The sequence below is a fragment of the Odocoileus virginianus genome, chromosome 9 (genome assembly GCF_023699985.2).
Source record: "Odocoileus virginianus isolate 20LAN1187 ecotype Illinois chromosome 9, Ovbor_1.2, whole genome shotgun sequence".
In the NCBI taxonomy this organism is placed as follows: domain Eukaryota; kingdom Metazoa; phylum Chordata; class Mammalia; order Artiodactyla; family Cervidae; genus Odocoileus; species Odocoileus virginianus.
Genome location: NC_069682.1, coordinates 67,875,882 through 67,892,768, shown reverse-complemented (window position 1 = coordinate 67,892,768; position 16,887 = coordinate 67,875,882). Strand labels below are relative to the sequence as shown.

Sequence of the window (16,887 nt, the reverse complement as noted above, 5' to 3'; positions counted from 1 at the left end):
CGTTTCTTTCTTTCCTTTCCTTCCTTCCTTCCTTTCCCTTTCTTTTACCGCCTGCATCTTGGAGGGCTGTCCTAGGTCCACAGAGAGCTTCCCGTTTTCAGCACCTAGCACCCCTGCACGTGGCTGCCCCGCAGTTTGTGTCTAGTCTGTGCAGATGGACACCTGGGTTGTTTCCATACTTTTGCTTTTAACAACCAATGCTGCAATAGCTAACCTTTACACAAGTCACTGCATAGAAGTACAGATGTCATCTGCATGGTGGGGTTGCTAGATTTGTCACTTTAATACTGTCATCCTGCAATCCCTCCAGCAATATCTGAGACAGCCTGTTGCTTACTGCCCCCATGGCCTACCTCCAACCCCACCCCATGTGCTGTCAAACTTTGGGATTGCTGCCAACCAGAGGTTAAAATTGGTGTCTCTGTGCACTTTTAATAAGCATTAATCTTTTGCAAGTTAAAACTGAGCATTTTTTCATGTTTGTCATTTGAATTTCTTTTTCTGTGAACCATCTGTTTATATCCTTGGCTCCTTTTCTGTTTTGCTGCTGCAGAAGTTCTTAACCAGGGGTCTTTTTCAGAGGGTCTTGTGACTCAGATAAGGTTAAGAATTAAGGGATAAAAAGAACAGTCACCCTAATCCAATACATATCTTGTTATACTTAAGAGGATTTTTTTTTAAGTTTTAAAAACATTTATTGAAATTTAATACATATACAGAAAAATGTACTTATACTATGTCACAGCTTGATGAATCTTCACAAACTGAACACACTCCTATAATCGACATGAGATGAAGAAACAGAATTACCAGCACACCAGGAAATAAGTAATCCTTCTCAATAAATAATCCCTCTGGTCCTCACCATTCACAGACTCTTTTCTTCTGTAGTTTCATTGCTTGATTCTATTTCTTGACCTTAATACCTTCCTTATGTCATCAGTTTCCATGACAAAGCTGAATGAAATTTGATCAAGAAGGCAAGTGATTCACAACTCTGTCTTCAACAGTTCTGAAAACCCACTCTACTCTGTAAAAGTTTTATCAAAATTACGGAAGCGACGATCTTAGGGCTCCCCCTGCTGCTGCTAAGTCGCTTCAGTCGTGTCTGACTCTGTGCAAGCCCAGAGATGGCAGCCCACCAGGCTCCTTTGTCCATGGGATTTTCCAGGCAAGAGTACTGGAGTGGGGGTGCCATTGCCTTCTCCGCTGGTGACCAGGAGTTACCAGGAAAAGCCTCCCGTCTCCTCTCCAGGCTCTCTGGGACTCGAGTCACTGGAGACTTACTGTGAACCAGTGCACAGGAGTGTCAAGTACAAGTTGTCACTTACCTCTACAAGGATTAAATTGTGTACTGTTGCTGCTGATGATTTCAACACCCCCTGAAAGGAGTTCAGGGTGGAGAGCAGAAATGAGGCACTCTGCTCTGGGAAAAACTGGCAGAACAGGTCTTCAGATAGTTGGACACTTTCAAGGAGCCCGCTTTATGAGCCCAATTCCTGTATCTCTTCAAATCTAGAAAAGCACTAAAATCCTTCATGGTGACAACTACTCCTCATGATTACCAAAAATTTTCTGCAAAAAGTATGCACTCTATTGCATGTACACCAAAATCACATATATACTGACCTTCCCCCTGCCTCCCTGAGCCATTTCCCAGAGCTGTCTGAAATAGTGTCTCTTGGGCTGTAGTCCTCATTTTGCTTCAAATAAAACTTAACTCACAACTCTCCTGCTGTGCATTTTTTTGTCAGCAGAGGGATACAGTGAGGTCACTTAGCAAGGCAACTGGAAGTCCCCTTTCCCTTCCCATTCCCTCAGCCAACATCTGAGGAAGGCAACTATCAACTAATGGACCACAACAGCTTTGGGGGCTATGAATAGAATGACAGGAAAGCGCAGTTAATCTTTGCTTCCCCACCTCTTGCCTATTCCTCCCCAAACAAGGGACTGTTGTGAAGGGCCCTGCTGACTAATATTAACTTATCAAAGGAGCCAACAGCCCCAGTTCCGGGTCTCAAACCCAGCGGGCAAATAATTATTTACTGAGCAAGATGATGGATTGATCAACTGGCAGGCTCTCCACTCACCCAGTAGATTCTGTAGCGTGCTCTGTGCCAGGTACCCTGGGCACATGATGCAATCCCACAGACGATGGGCAAGCGTGAGGGCCAGGGGAACACCAGGTGTAGGGACATTTAAGCTACATGCCCCCAGGGGCAAGAGAGCCTGGGGTGGGGGGATGGCGGAAAGCTGGAGGAGGAAATATGCTTCTGGCTCCCTGGAAGCTTAGAATCTAGTTAGAGACACAAGAAATGTATGAATAAAAGGCTAAAAAAACTAACTTGAGGTGGTGCGTGGAGTTGAGAAACGTCACCTGGGACTCCAAGCACCTCATTTTGGAGCCTGGAGACGGAGAGGGGCCCGGGGCTGACAAAGCTGCCAGGGGGGAGAGAGAGGAGCCAGAGGCCCTTCAGTTGCTGGGGGGGGGGGGGAGGGCAAAAAAATAAAAAGGATGTCCAGGAAGCCAAGAGGCCAGAGTGGGATCCCAGGGAGGAAAAGGCAGGGAGGGTCACCACCACTCAGGACATGTCCTTAGGGCTGCGGGTCCAAGAACTCTGCCATGTCAGGGGCCCCAGAGCTGAACAAATTCAAGGATGTGGACTCAATGAATACTGGCTGGTGACCTAGAGATCTGATGCCAGTTTATTCACGTACAAAAGAAAGATACCTTCCCCACAACTGGAACGCTTATCGCTTGCCTCCCAGGGTTCCCCCCACCTTTAAAAAAAAAAAATTGGCTGTGAATGGCAACCCACTCCAGTGTTTCTGCCTGGAGAATCCCATGGACAGCGGAGCCTGGTGGGCTGCGGCCCATGGAGTCACAAGAGTTGAACAAGACTTAGTGTTTAAACCACCACCACCACGAAGTCTTAGCACTGGAATTCCAAGGGAGTAACCCCCTGCCCCACTTGTTTCTCTCCTCCTGATAGTTCCCACCTCTCCGGGGGGTGGGGCTTGCCCTCCCTATGGCTTCATCAGCCACCTGCATGCTGGCTTTACAATCTCTTTCCAGTCCAAACCTCTCACTTCAACTTCACACCCGTGTCTCTTCCTGGTCCTTGGACACCTCCATGTGGCTGCCTCCAAAATCTCTCAAGGTCAATGTATCTAAACTGAACTCATCATTTAGAAGTATTAGATCACAGGAAGGCACAGCCCATGTGAGAGCAGACTCACATTCAAATTCCAAATCCAACACTCACCAGCTGTGTGACCTCAGGCACAAGTTACTTAGCTTCTCTTGGCTTCAGTTTCCTCATCTGGAAAATGAAGATGATAAGGATAATCACATAGGACCACTGTGAGAATTTAAATCAGTCTTCTAACACATAAGGAAAGCTAAAGAAGTACCAGCTTTTATTGTGATCTTCTACTTAATTGTGGTTCTTCATCTGTCCCCTCTCAACTGGATTCAACAGTGACACTAGAAACAGGCAACAGGAACTTCCCAGGGAGTACAGTGGTTAAGACATCACACTTCCAATGCAGAGATGAGAGGATGTGGACTTGATCCCTGGTCAAGGAACTAAGATCCCACATGCTGTGCTGTGTGGCGTGGCCAAAAAAAGAGAGAGAAATAGACAACAATACCCATTCAGTTGCTCAAACCAGAAAGCCAATTGTTATTGTTGACTTCCTCTCCCTGCCCCTACTGGTCCCATGCAACTTCTCATTTTTTGAAAATCAAGTTTTGATTTTAAAATTAAAAAAAACTTATTTTATCAAAAGTTATCTTCCTATATAAATTGTTTCTGCAGTATAATTTGATGGAGTTAAGTCTCCTCTATTCAATCACTTTCCTGGAGAAGGAAATGGCAACCCACTCCAGTATACGTGCCAGGATAATCCCATGGACCAAGCGGAGCCTGGTTGGCTGGAGTCCATGTGGTGGCAGAGTTGAACACACCGAGCAGTTGAGCACACACGCACGTTTTCCACGCTTCCCATCACTCGTAAGATTCTTCTAACAAGAAGGAAATCAGCTGTTGAAGGCATTTTACAGCTACCTTAGCTTTCTGATGGGCTTCCCTAGTGGCTCAAAGTGAAGAGTCTGCCTGTGATGCAGGAGACATGGATTCAGTCCCTGGGTTGAGAGGATGCCCTGGAGAAGGAAATGACTACCCACTCCAGTACTCTTGCCTGGAGGATTCCATGGACAGAGGAGCCTGGCATACTACAGTCCACGGGGTTGCAGAGTTGGGCACGACTGAGCGAATAACTTTCATTTCATAGATTCTGATTAGATGGCATTACTATGTGTGTTAATACCAGGTCAATTTCCTGAACATAGTCTCCACATAAGTTCAGGGCCTTTTCTATGGCTAGAAAGATCCTGTGTTGCTGATGTAGGTGGCAGACTGGGATTCTGGTTCCCTCAGGTCACGTGTTTTGTGGCTTCTCCCTCATTCTAAGTCAGGAGGTACCACACAGTGAGTTAGGCCTATAACTAATGACTTGAAATTTCAGGCCACATCACTGAGGTATGAGCTAACAGACTTTATTTCCTAGAGGCTCTCACCTTCCAAATACTCCCCGAGAAGTGAGCTACATCCTCAGAAAGCATCCAACTTTATGATAGAGATATGCTTACCTAAAACAAAGCATTTAAAACCACTTTTTAGTATTTTAATGCCATATGGCTATAAATAAGGTAAAATGAAGATTTCATCAAAACTGTATGGAGCACCTACTAACCTCCAGGATCTGTCTTAGGATTTGGGAATTCAATTCATCTAGATATAGTCCTAGTCCTCAAGAATGTGTGGTTTTATCTGAAGCAGTATTTTCAAATGACAGCTTAAGAACACATCTTTGGTCATGATGAAATTCACTTGGGAAATTCACTGAGGGAAAAAAAATGCATATTTTCCTGTTTCTTTTTTTTTAAATAATTTTGGCCACATGAGGCAACTAGAGGTATTACAGTTCCCTGACCAAAGACAAAACCCTGGCCATAGCAGTGAAATGCCAAATCCTAACCACTAGACCACCAGGGATACTTTCCTGTTTCTTAATCTTTTCTAAGAGATGTTGAGAGATGTGCAGCAGTGGATGGCCAAGCTTTTGAGACTGTTTCAATCCTTATTTTGTCACTTTCTAGCACTGTATGACACAGAAACATGGGTGACAGAACAAGTTATGAGTCCCAGTTATCCTCATCTGTAAAATGGGCAAAAATCACAAGAATATTAAATGTGCAAACATGTGCATGGCTGTTGCATAGTGGAGGACAGTCATTATTAGCATTATTAGGCTTGATGTTGGAAGTTCGAAATTAACAGGCATTTTTCATCCGTTGTCAGTTACTGAGCCTCTCCTACTAACAAGGAGATTTAGAATGTTTTACCCAGCAACCATGGCAGGATTTAACCACCTTATCCAGTGACCTGTACACGGGTCAGGCCTTCCAAGATCTAGCTGTAGGTAGGTTAAAGACACATTTTCAGCAGCCTATCTAGTTAGGTGATTATAGCTAAGGTATTGGGGAGTGGGAGGGTCCAGTTTTGGTTCCGGTGACAACTTCACATAAAGGTTGGGCAAGGACCAACTTTAGCCCATTCTATTGAGGAGAATCATCTTTTCCCATACAGCGCTGACAGGTGCTCTGAGAGGTGCAGTGAACTCCGCAGAACCACTCTTTCTGTTGGAGGGAGTGGCAGCTGAGGGGAAGCCCACCCCTTCTCAGCCTGTTATGAGTCATACAAATAGACAAGATACCTAAAAATCACCTACTTAGGTGACCTGCCCAAACCTTTTTGCAAAATTTAGTATGCATGTTACGTCTTTTTGTCGAGAGGGTCTACAGATCTCCCCAGATTCTCAAAGGAGTTCATGCCTGGAAAACAAAAACAAAACAACAACAACAACAAAAAAAACGAGATTCGCTGAAATAGTCCGAAGGGAGAAACTGAGGCCCAGAGATGAAAAAGCGAGTTGCCTCAAGTCGAACAACAGGGATATACTAAAACAAAGGCATTTCAGTTCCGATTCTGGTGTTACGTTCACGGTTCTGACCCTGTCGAATAGCTCCTTGCTTTCTCTGCAGCTCTAGAAGATTCCTTGGGACGCGAGGGCTCTCGTCGGAGTTCTGGAGATGTCGCAGGAAGTTCAATTCGGGCGTCGAGGGGGCTCTTGCCAATCGCTCAGACGGGGTCCATTGCCGTGATGATCCCCACCATCATGGCCTCACCTCAAGGAATCCCGCAGCCTTGTCGACTCCAGGTACGGCTCAAGACACCAGGAGACCCGAAGTTGAGGCGGCTGGCTGGTGAAGCACGGCCACTCACTCACCTGACCAAGGGGAGGAAGCGGGCAAGCCCCCAAATCCCAGCCCCAGCGAACCCTTCGCGGAGGGAGGAGCCAGTGAAGAGAATAACAGGAAATGACGTCAGGCGCACGTGTTTCGTGAGCGGCTGGCGCCAGGCTTTTGAGACGCGCGGCCACGGCCTGGCGCCTGCGCAGCCGCTGCCCCCCGCGTAGCCAAGTGCCCGAGATGGGAGGAGAATGAGAAGGGGGCGGGGCGCGCGCCTGGGAGACGCAGGCGCAGTGCGACTTCGGAGGCGCTGGTCGTCTCTCCGCGGATTTGGATCCGGGTCAGTCAGGCGCTGCGATCCGGGAGAGACGTTCTAAACTGACCGGACTGGCTTACCGGAGCGCCCCTGCTGCGAGAAGGTGAGTATCCTGACGTGACGCGGACGCGCCGCGTCACCGCGTCTGGGCCTCCCGGCCCGGCCTGGTCATGGGCGTCTTCCTCTGGGCCCTCCCGCCTCACGTCGAGCCGCGTCGCCCCCCGGCGCTGGCCGCCTGGGCCGGGCCGTCCGGGCAGGGCCTCCGCCTCTCCGCGTCCCCTCGGCCACTACGGCCTGGCTCTGCCAGAGGCTCTTCTCTCTCGCCCCTTCCCGCCTCCGCGGCCCCCGCCCCGTGCCTCCGCCCTTTCCCGCCGGTGCACAGCTTCCCCTTTTCGCTCTCCTCGGCCGCCCTTTGCCCCTTCCCGCCCTTTCCCGCTGGTTCCCGAGACCTAGTCTCGTTGGCTGCCTCTTCGGCCCTGTTCCCGCCTCCTTCTGGATCCCTCACCCCTTTGGCCCGACGCAGGCCTCTCATCCTGACCGGGGGAGTATCCTCAAGGGGAAACTTTGCAGCGGGAGAGCCCGGGCGGGTTAGAGCGCCGGACAGCTCCCCACTTTCCGAAGCCCCCCAGGCCCTGACCTTTCCCAGCCCCATCTTGTTTAACCACGACCGACCCAGTTTCTGGGTGAAAAGAATTAACGCTGTGCTCTGGCACCGAGGGTGTAGAAGTTGAGTGGGTAGAGAGAGACGTGAACGGCCGATTGTTGCAACTTAGTCTTGTTTGCGTCTTTCAGAGTTGCTGGACAGGATTTTCTTTTCCCCGACTCCACGCTTCCTGCTGGACTGGGAAATTTTCTAAAAGCTTTATTTAACATTGTGATGACACGCTTACGCGTGGATCCTTTATTGATCGTTCTCAGGTCTTTTCAGGGCCCGGGAAATCTGGACCTAGGCTTGTGGTTGTTAAGTGGGCTTGGTTAAAACTGCAAGATATAAATAATATTATGAGATCTACTCTTCGTTTAAAGTTAGAGAAAATTCAGGAATTTGCCCTTTTGATGGAGGAACTTAGAAGAATTTTGTTTTTGTTTTTTTGAAAGGTTAAGGGAATCTCCGAATCCCCGTGTGATTTGACTTTAACTTTAAAAGTTTGACCTTTGCTGGGATTGTTCAATTTCACGAAGATAGTACAGTAAAAATCGGCAAGAACGCCTCCCACAAACTTAATGAAGATAAATCAAGTGTAAGATCCCCGGAGTTGGTTGTGCAGCTCTTGATTTGAGTGAATGGGAAGAGGGAGGAGCATGGTAAAGCCTTTTAAAATTACAAAAATGCTACTATTTAGCTGTTAAGGTCATACCTGAGATACACCTTTGCTCTGGGTTAATTTAATTGAGGAAAAAGATGAGTAATCAAAATGCTCCAAGTCTGAAAATAGTTTAGATGGAACTTCATTCCTGGAGTTTCAGTAAGTAGTCAGTCTTATTCTGGCCTGTGGTTTGTAAAAGGGATCTTTTAGTGTCAATAAGAATGTTAGTGGAGTTTGTATTAACATCTGGAGGTCACCTACGGTATATTAAGTTAGCCCTGTATAGTTAAAAGTTTTATATGAGTCCAAAACATCCTAGCACAGTGTTAGGGCAGGAATGGGGTTCATAGTCCTGGTGTCAGGTTCACACTTACATGCCTAAGCATCCAGACTAGTGCTAAAAGTACATCGTAGTGATTCTGTCAATATTTGTGTAAGGAATGGATTTCTGCCCCTATGCATATGTAGATGTGATGTGTGCTGATTTCTAGAGAGGCTGGAAGAGGGATTGTGTGGGGTCCACAGGAGTGGGGAGACTGGTTCAGATGATGTCTGTCTGTGAGGGCCAGTGTTTGACTGGTCATAAAGTAATTGAGGAAAACTAATAAATAAAAACTTTATTTTAGTTCTGCCAGCAGGAGGAATTTGTTTACAGCCTACAGATAGCACCGTTTTAGATGCTGTGGAGCTTCAAAAATAAGAGAATATCTGATCTTGGGTCACCCCTTTCCCCAGGTGTATATATATATATATGTAGGATGTTATTGTGTATCTGGGAGAGGAGCCGCCTCTAAATCTAGAACTGAATTAGGAGCTAGTGAAACACGGAATCGACACTGTTTCTTCTAGTTAAATAAACGAGCAAAACATATGTGGGGAATGTATTTCAATATTTTGTTTTAAGAAGTTGAGGTGAAAACTAGATGAATTCTTTTGAGACTGTTTTCAATGTTCTCAGAGAAGTCTACTTAAAATACCTTTTACACATAAATAAAACAAATAGTCTTGATTCCTTGCTTCCTAATTCAGCCTCTGGTACTGCATGGTTACATTATCAAACATATCATGACACTCTGACCTTTAGAATATTAGAGATCTCACAATAACATCAAACTCACCCCTGAGAAATGAGGAGATATAGAATCAATGAGGCTCCAAAGATCTAGGCACTGCTCACTGGGAGAGTGCCCAAGGAGGGGTGGGGGTGGGGGGATGGGGTAGCAGGTTAGAAATAGAGAAGGTGAATGCTTAAAAAATTCCTCATTTTATTATTTTTTTGTTTTACTTTTTCTTTCTGATTTCCAGTAATATGTTTATAGAAACTCATGTGTTTTTCATTCCGATTTGATATCAGGAAATTTTTTACCCTAAAAGTAAAAAAAAAAAAAAAAAATGGTGAGATTAGAGTCAGTGAATTGATTAACTTCTCTATTGTATCTTTTGTTGTTTTGGTTTGTCTCCCCCCGCCCCCCACCTTTTTGGTTTAAATATAAAAATCAGGGTGGGAGAAATGGAGAACTTTGGTTAATCAAACTAGTTGATTAGGTGGAGATCATTTAAAGGCGTATCTGTAGAACAATTTCAATTTTTTCCTTCTTATCTTTTTAGCTACCTTTAAGATTTTGAGTTACAAGTATAGTTCATCTATTTTTGTGAGAAAGTATTAGAAGCTAAAGACAGCAAAGGTATCAGTCTTATAGATGTGTGCGGAGTAGTCAGTATCACTGAAACATATTTGTAATCCTGCCTTGATAGTGGTAACAATTTGATACCTCTCTGTATGAATATTAATACAAGTATAAATATTGATATCTGCTTCAGGATTGCCTTAGAGAAATGCTGTCATGTGTCATGTGGTTACTCTTAACTGAAATGTTTAGAGTTAGATGAGACAAATACTCAATAGCGGGTTTTTTTGTTGTTTAAAAATTTTTGTTGAAGTATATATAGTTGATTTACAATATTGTATTAGTTTCAAGTACACAGGAAAGTGAATGTTTGCATATATATACATATATATATATATACACACACTTTTTAAGAGTAGCATTTTAAAGATCAGAGTCTTGTAGGCTAAGCTTTTCCCTTTTATTTCCAATGCAGTGATCATCTTTTCTGTAGGTTTCTAGACTTCTACAACTGGAGAGATTTCCCTTCCTGTTAAAAAGTATACTGAAACACAGATTTTAGGTAATGTGAAAAAGCTGTGAAACAGGATATTGGCATCAAGTATTTGGACAATTTAAATACCATCGTAATAAACACATGTTTTCTATATCATTTCATTTGTCTCCTCATAAAAAATAAAACCTGCAGTTTCCTAATCATTGAAACTTCCTTTTAGAAATAGAAATTTGCACTTTATCCCACTAAGAAGCAATGGTAGTATCAGGAATACAGATTTTAACCTGTTTTCACTTTGCTCATTTAATTTTTCTTTTTTTTAGTATTAACGGGAACATCCATAGTAGTATAAAAACTTTCACAATGAAATCGGAAGCCAAGGATGGAGAGGAGGAGAGTCTACAAACTGCTTTCAAGAAACTAAGAGTGGATGCATCAGGGTAATTAAATATGAAGTATATTATTGGGGTATTGTTTACTAGATTTAAATAGACATTTCCTCAGAGGAGCTCTTTCTCTTCTAAAGTTTCTTTTTATTTGTAGGAAGTATAAAATGTTAATAGTGTGATATTTTACCAAATTCTGTATAACATTGTTCTAAAAGAAACTCTTCTGTTAAATTTTGAGAAGTAGCTGCTCATTTGTATTCCAAGGTTGGCAATTATCCTTAACTTTGGAAGAGTACCACTTTCCCTGCCCCCTGCCTCTTTTTAATCACACATTAGCAGTCAGTGTCCCATCAGAGAGTTCCTCCTACACCTCTAGGGAATCACAGTATTTTTCACTGAAAGTGAGTTGGTTCAGTAGGAATCTCTGCAGACATTGTCAATTTCATGGGCTCTTATCGCTGAGCCTATCACTATGGAAACCTCTATTCATTAGGGTTCTGTCACTGAGATCAATAGTCTTGGACCCTTTGGCCAAACTAATTAGAGCACCTGCAGACCAGCTGCTGTCTGAATGTTAATATTTCACCCTTTGCAAAATGTTCTATACAGGACTCTTCACCCCCTTTCTTTGCCCCAGGCCAGAAGATATCTTAAATTTTAATGGATATAACAATATTTCATTTCATGAATGGAAACCCAGCACTCAGCAAGACGCAATAATGACTATTAAAATTTATTACTCATTTTACTATGCCCTCAACACTGACTGAAGTACTCTGTACATATCATCTAATCCTCACTACCAACTTAGAAGATAGACAGTACAGAGTATACTGTATAGTTTACAGAGGAGCTACAGATGAATTGTCTTGTAAAAGGTCACATTGGTAAGACGTGGTAGAGCCAGAATTGGAACCCAGATAATTTTTCTCCAGAACCTCTGCTCTTAACCATTCCTTTTTATGGTACCTTGAAGACAACATGAAGAAATGCATTCAGTACCTGGCGCATAGTAAAATTACATAGATGTTAGTTGTTACAGCTGTCTGCCTATTGCTAATACTGTTTTTGGCCTACAAAATGAGAAAATTTATACTCATAGATTTGCACAGTAGCTGTTACAGGTGCTGACATTCATTTCCATGATACTGCAAATAAGTATCTTCTAGTGATTTTGCCAGTACGGTCATCTTGCTGTTAGAATTGATTAGTATTTGCTATTTGGGGAAGCAGAAACAAAGCAGAGGAACACATAGTTCCAGACTCTAGTCATGGTGTGATTTCTGGTATAGACATGCAACTTTTAATCAGGAAAATACTTATAAATGCACAGGTATATGTAAATCCCTTAGTGTATAAATTTACTTAGCTCTTGATACACAGACTGTTTTCCTGGTTATTTTCCTTGGAACATAAAATTAAGCTATTTCTGTGCCCCTAAAAATTACTTGGAACATAAAATCTTTCAAAATACTCTGTGGTTTATGGTCCGATATTACGTATTCGTAGCTTGCAATCTACTATGTGTAAAATTACAAAGAGAAGGAGCAGTGGAGAACATCTGAGAAAACCAAGTCAGAGTACGTGGGGTGTGAGTCATTACTGTGACTAAGCAGAATACGACTTGTATAGTGTATCATACAGTTCTAGTTGGTTGTTTGGAATTGTTGCTGATTTACAAATGGAACATGTGAGGTACTGACTCATAAACTAACCAAGCCTTGCCAAGGAATTTAGTATGATCCTGTTGAACGGGTTTTGGTTCCTAATGGTATTTGTCTTATCAGGATAGACTCTGTATGTTTAATTGCAAAACAATATAGTCCTTTTTTTCAGACTGTATATATATATTTAGCATAATACATGCTTATTATGTATAAATCGTAAAATGGATAAAAAAGTAAAAATCACAACTTACCATTACCACTGTTAGTATCTAAATCATCTGTAATATCACTTTCTTTACACAGTTGAAATCATAATATATGTACAGGTATTCATCCATGCTGTTTTCCCTTAATATTATAAGCATTCTCCCGTGTAATTAAAAGTTCTTTGTACACCTAATTTTTAATAAATTCCTAATATCCCATTGTATACCGAACGACACTAATTTTATATAGTATGGTATTTTCTGTTATTAGACAGAAATAACAATTTAGTTATTGCCAGCTTTTAAATTAATATTTCAGTGAGTGAACATCTTTTTACTTAGTAGACTGTCTCTTTCTATAGGATATTTGTCAGTACTACAGCATGTATAGTAGGAGCCCTGTGTACCTGTGTGTATGTGTGTATTGAAAAAGTCCAGAAGAATTTGATGTTAATGTTGATCTCTGGATTGTGAAATTAGAGTTGATTCTTTTCTCTTTTAAATTTTTTCATCTTCTTTACTGAGAACCCACGTTACTTGTGTAGTTTTAAACTGCAGAGATTTAACTGAGTAATATTTCAGGTTTATTGGTTGTAAAAATCAGAATATTTTTGTATAAGTTGTATAGTATTTGAAAAAGGATTCATTTAGATTGAGTCTCCCAAAGTTAGAGTTTCCTGAAGTTTATCCTCCTGAACTGAAGTTTTCACAGCTCTGTTTTGCCCACATAAAATAAGTGGTCAGTGTCATTAGCATTCTCCCTGGACATAAGGCCTGATCTGCCCCAGATAAACAGTCTATTTATATCCCACTGCTGGTTATACTTAAGAGTCATTCTTTGGCTTACGATTTTGCAACTGTGAACTCTTAGGGATCCTCCAAATTTGGTTTTGGAGGACAGTTTACAGTAAAAGCTGAGCAATTCTTGAGAAAAGCAAACGGCAAAGGCAATAAAGTTATTAACACAAGTTGCATTTGGGTTGGTGAGAGCAGTGTGTACTCCTTGCGTGGTTTCCTAAGCAGTAAACTCTGTTCTTGTCTTCAGGTCCATGGCATCTCTATCTGTTGGAGAAGGCACGAGTGTCAGAGCGCCAGTCAGAGCAGCAGTAGAGGATGCCAAACCTAAGACCGCGTGTGCATCTAAAGACAGTTGGCATGGGTAAGAACTCCTCCATGCAGATGGCTTTTATCCCAGCACCTTGGCGTGTTACTGGATTTTCTTTCCTGAAAATTCAAAAGAGGATGTCTTACGATACAGAACCCAAGATGCACCATTAAAGAAGAACCTTTCTTCTCATTGTGAATTTGCTGTATGGCCTGGTCCGTAGTCAGTTTTTATAAGTGTTCTATGTGTGTTTGAGAAGAATGGCTCTCCTCTAATCATTCTTAGGTTTTGTAAATGTCCATTAAAGTAAGCTTTTAAATGTCTTATTTACAGGATCTTTTTTCAAATAATTTTTGTTGTTGTTGTTAGCTTGGCCTATTAATAATTGAGGGTTTGTTGAACTGTCCCCCACTGGAGTACATTTGTTTATTTTCCCTGTGAGTTCTATATTTTTGCTTTATCATTTTGAAGCTGTTTTGTTTATAGCCTAAGTTCATGTCAGTTTAGAATGTTTTCTTCCTGATGAATTGAGACTTTTACTGTATTTAGTGACCTTCTTAATCCCCCATAATGGCTTTTGTCATAAAGTCTGTTTTGTCTGGAATTGATAAAACTAATACAGTTGTCTTTTAGTATTTGCCTAGTGTATTTTTTCTATTTTATTTTCAACCATTTTGTGTTTCAGAATTTTTGGTGTGTCTGATATAAATATGTATGGCTTATTTAATTTTACTCAGTCTGATCATCTTTTTTTTTAAACTTACATTTATTTTGATTATTGATATATTTGGATTTGTTCTGTTCTTTTATACTGTTTGTCCTGCCTTTTTTTTTTTTTTCTATCTTTTATTCCCACTTTCCCTCTTCTCCCCATTTAAAAAATTGTTTGAAATATGTTTGTTTTTATCCATAACAGTTTTCCTTTCATTGGTTTGGAAATTACATACTTTGTTTCTCTTAGCCCTCCTCCTCAGAACTGTTTTGCTCAGTCTCCTTCTGCCATGTGATGGCCTGGTACTTTAGTTCTGTCACTCATTTTTTGTCTTATCAGTTCAGTTTTATTTACCCTACTTCATTTTATTTAAATTAGAGAGTGTTTGTTTAGATTCATCTCATGTACACTTTATTTACTCTCACCATTGTGGCATCAGACCTTCCATGTAGGATCAATTTTTTCCTAAAGAAGTCTGTTATTTAGTTTAAAAAGGGGAAAGGGGGGGCTCTCTGTTGTCCATATAGAATGTTTCTGTGAAAATGTCTGTATATCATCCTTTTTCTTGAAAGTTATACCTGATTTAATATACCTGAAATCATGGTCCTAGTTGACAGCTATTTTCTCTTGGCACTTGAAGATATTGTCTTCTGGCTTCCATGTTGTTGTTGCAAAGCCTACTTTCAGACTTAATTTTTCTTCTTTTGGCAATAATCCATCTAGTCTCTAGTTGCTTTTAAGATGTTCCTGTTGTTTTTGGTATTCTCCAATTGGTTGTCCTGCTTTAGCATGTACTTCTTGTGTTTGTAGATTCTCTTGCATCAATTCAGAAAATTGCTTGGCCATTATCTCTTTCAGATTTGCTTGGCAATTTTGAGCCTTTTTCTCTTTGCACAATTCTTATTAAAGACTTTTTATAAAAATTACATAATGTGCCTGATAATTCCCAATATCTGAAAACTTGAGAGTGTCAAAATCTGTTTTTCAGCTGTTTCCAGTGATAGAAATGAATTCTAAATCTGTCATTCTGTTGAACAAGTGACTGTTTGTAGCATTAGCGCCCCCCGCAATGGTACTGACACTGCCTTGTTCAGAGCATGGAGCCCAGCACTGAGGTTTTTCTAAGTTGTCTGTGCAAGGTGCTTCCCCAGATCACTGGTTAGAGGTTCCTAAGCCAAGGGTTGGGACAGGGCAGACAGGTCTTCTGCACCAAATGTTTGGTCTGAGAAACATGACTTAAAACTACCCTTCACCAGTCCTATAGTAAGGGTGTGTTGGAGTTTCTGAGATACACAGACTCAGGCAGCTTGACAATGGAGATGTTCGTACGTCTTTGGGGAGAACTGATTTCCACTCATTCACCAGAGAGGTGGCAATTTCCCAACCATGTTAAAGGATCTCTTTAGAAGAACTCTATATCTTAACATCCTCTTGTGTGTTTTTTCCTCTTAGGTCTACTAGGAAGTCTTCACGCGGAGCAGTGAGAACCCAGCGTCGACGCCGTTCCAAGTCTCCTGTCCTTCATCCTCCAAAGTTCATACATTGCAGTACAATAGCTTCTTCCAGCAGCCAGCTCAAGCACAAAAGCCAGACTGACTCCCCTGATGGCAGCAGTGGGCTGGGAATTTCAACCCCTAAAGAGTTCAATGCAGGAGAATGCTCAACTTCTCTCGATACTAATCACACAGGGGCGGTTGCTGAGCCTTTGAGAGCTTCGGTTCCAAGGCTCCCATCAGAGAGTAAGGAGGAAGATCCCTCTGATGCGCCCCAAGTCTCCCAAGCAAGTCTCCAGGCCAGTGATCTCTCTGACTTTCAATCGGTTTCCAAGCTAAACCTGGGCAAGCCATGTGCATGCATAGGCAAGGAGTGCCAGTGTAAGAGGTGGCATGACATGGAGGTATATTCCTTTTCAGGCCTGCAGAATGTCCCTCCTTTGGCCCCAGAACGAAGATCCACACTTGAGGACTACTCTCAGTCGCTTCACACGAGAACTCTGTCTGGCTCTCCCCGTTCCTGTTCTGAGCAGGCTCGCGTCTATGTGGATGACGTGACCATTGAGGACCTGTCGGGCTACATGGAATATTACTTGTATATCCCCAAGAAAATGTCCCACATGGCAGAAATGATGTACACCTGAGAGTAAGAATCTCCTTCCTATGCTTTAACCAATGAAGGGTTGTCAGAGAGTTAGTTAACAGCAGACCTTGCAGCTACTTTGTGTGAGAAGACATCTCCTTCTGCTCACTGTGCTTGCAATAAAAACTTTTCTTGGCATCTCAGTCAATCTTCGTTCTTTAAACTTTCTGAGCTCTTACATACCCACCCAAGTGAGCAGATCATTTAGAAATGTCCCTGGGGAATGAACAAAAACGGTCATTGCTTGACTGGTAGCAGTGGGTTTATGGTGAAAGCCTTTGAAAAACAGTGCGTTTTTCAGATGTGTGTAAGGTTTGGGTGCCAAGGAAAATGAAATGTGGTTTTGTAACTGGACTGAGCATGTGTCATGCTGTAGTTGCCAGCCCGGTGGTATTAGAAGTCACATGACTGGTTTAAATCATCTGATTTACATGAGATTTATTGTGTCTTTAAAGGTTTCTTATGTTACTGTTAAGCCAGAGATCTGAGGTTTAGGTTCAATATAAATAAACTGGCTGGCCTGCCCTGTATTGTTTGAGAGAATCATTAACCATCACCAAGCAGACCCTTGCTGGTGCTGTTCACCCTGAGACATGTCACATCAAATTT

At 42.2% G+C, this 16,887-nt stretch overlaps 1 protein-coding gene and 1 long non-coding RNA gene across 9 annotated transcripts; one reads left to right on the top strand and one right to left on the bottom strand.

Moving 5' to 3' along the window:
• Positions 1-2: 2 nt before the first annotated feature.
• On the bottom strand, positions 3-6,503 carry LOC110149113 (uncharacterized). 3 transcript variants are annotated; one of them, XR_011489638.1, is made up of 3 exons: positions 3,415-6,503; positions 3,267-3,323; positions 3-3,176 (listed from the first exon to the last, which is right to left on the bottom strand). It is a non-coding gene; the product is annotated as an uncharacterized lncRNA (long non-coding RNA). The 3 variants fall into 3 exon arrangements; XR_011489639.1 differs by having other exon boundaries at positions 3-3,323; positions 3,415-4,654; positions 4,759-6,503; XR_011489637.1 differs by having other exon boundaries at positions 3-3,323.
• A 122-nt stretch (positions 6,504-6,625) lies between these two features.
• On the top strand, positions 6,626-16,421 carry OSER1 (oxidative stress responsive serine rich 1). Of its 6 annotated transcripts, XM_020911447.2 has the most exons (5): positions 7,446-7,873; positions 8,566-8,674; positions 10,387-10,503; positions 13,371-13,484; positions 15,595-16,421. In XM_020911447.2, exons 3-5 carry the CDS (start codon positions 10,427-10,429, stop codon positions 16,277-16,279), a joined length of 876 nt encoding a protein of 291 aa, XP_020767106.1. In that variant the 5' UTR covers positions 7,446-7,873; positions 8,566-8,674; positions 10,387-10,426; the 3' UTR covers positions 16,280-16,421. The 6 variants fall into 6 exon arrangements, with proteins under 6 accessions (XP_020767104.1, XP_020767106.1, XP_020767103.1 ...); XM_020911445.2 differs by lacking the exons at positions 7,446-7,873; positions 8,566-8,674 and adding an exon at positions 6,626-6,735; XM_020911444.2 differs by lacking the exon at positions 8,566-8,674.
• Positions 16,422-16,887: the final 466 nt, after the last annotated feature.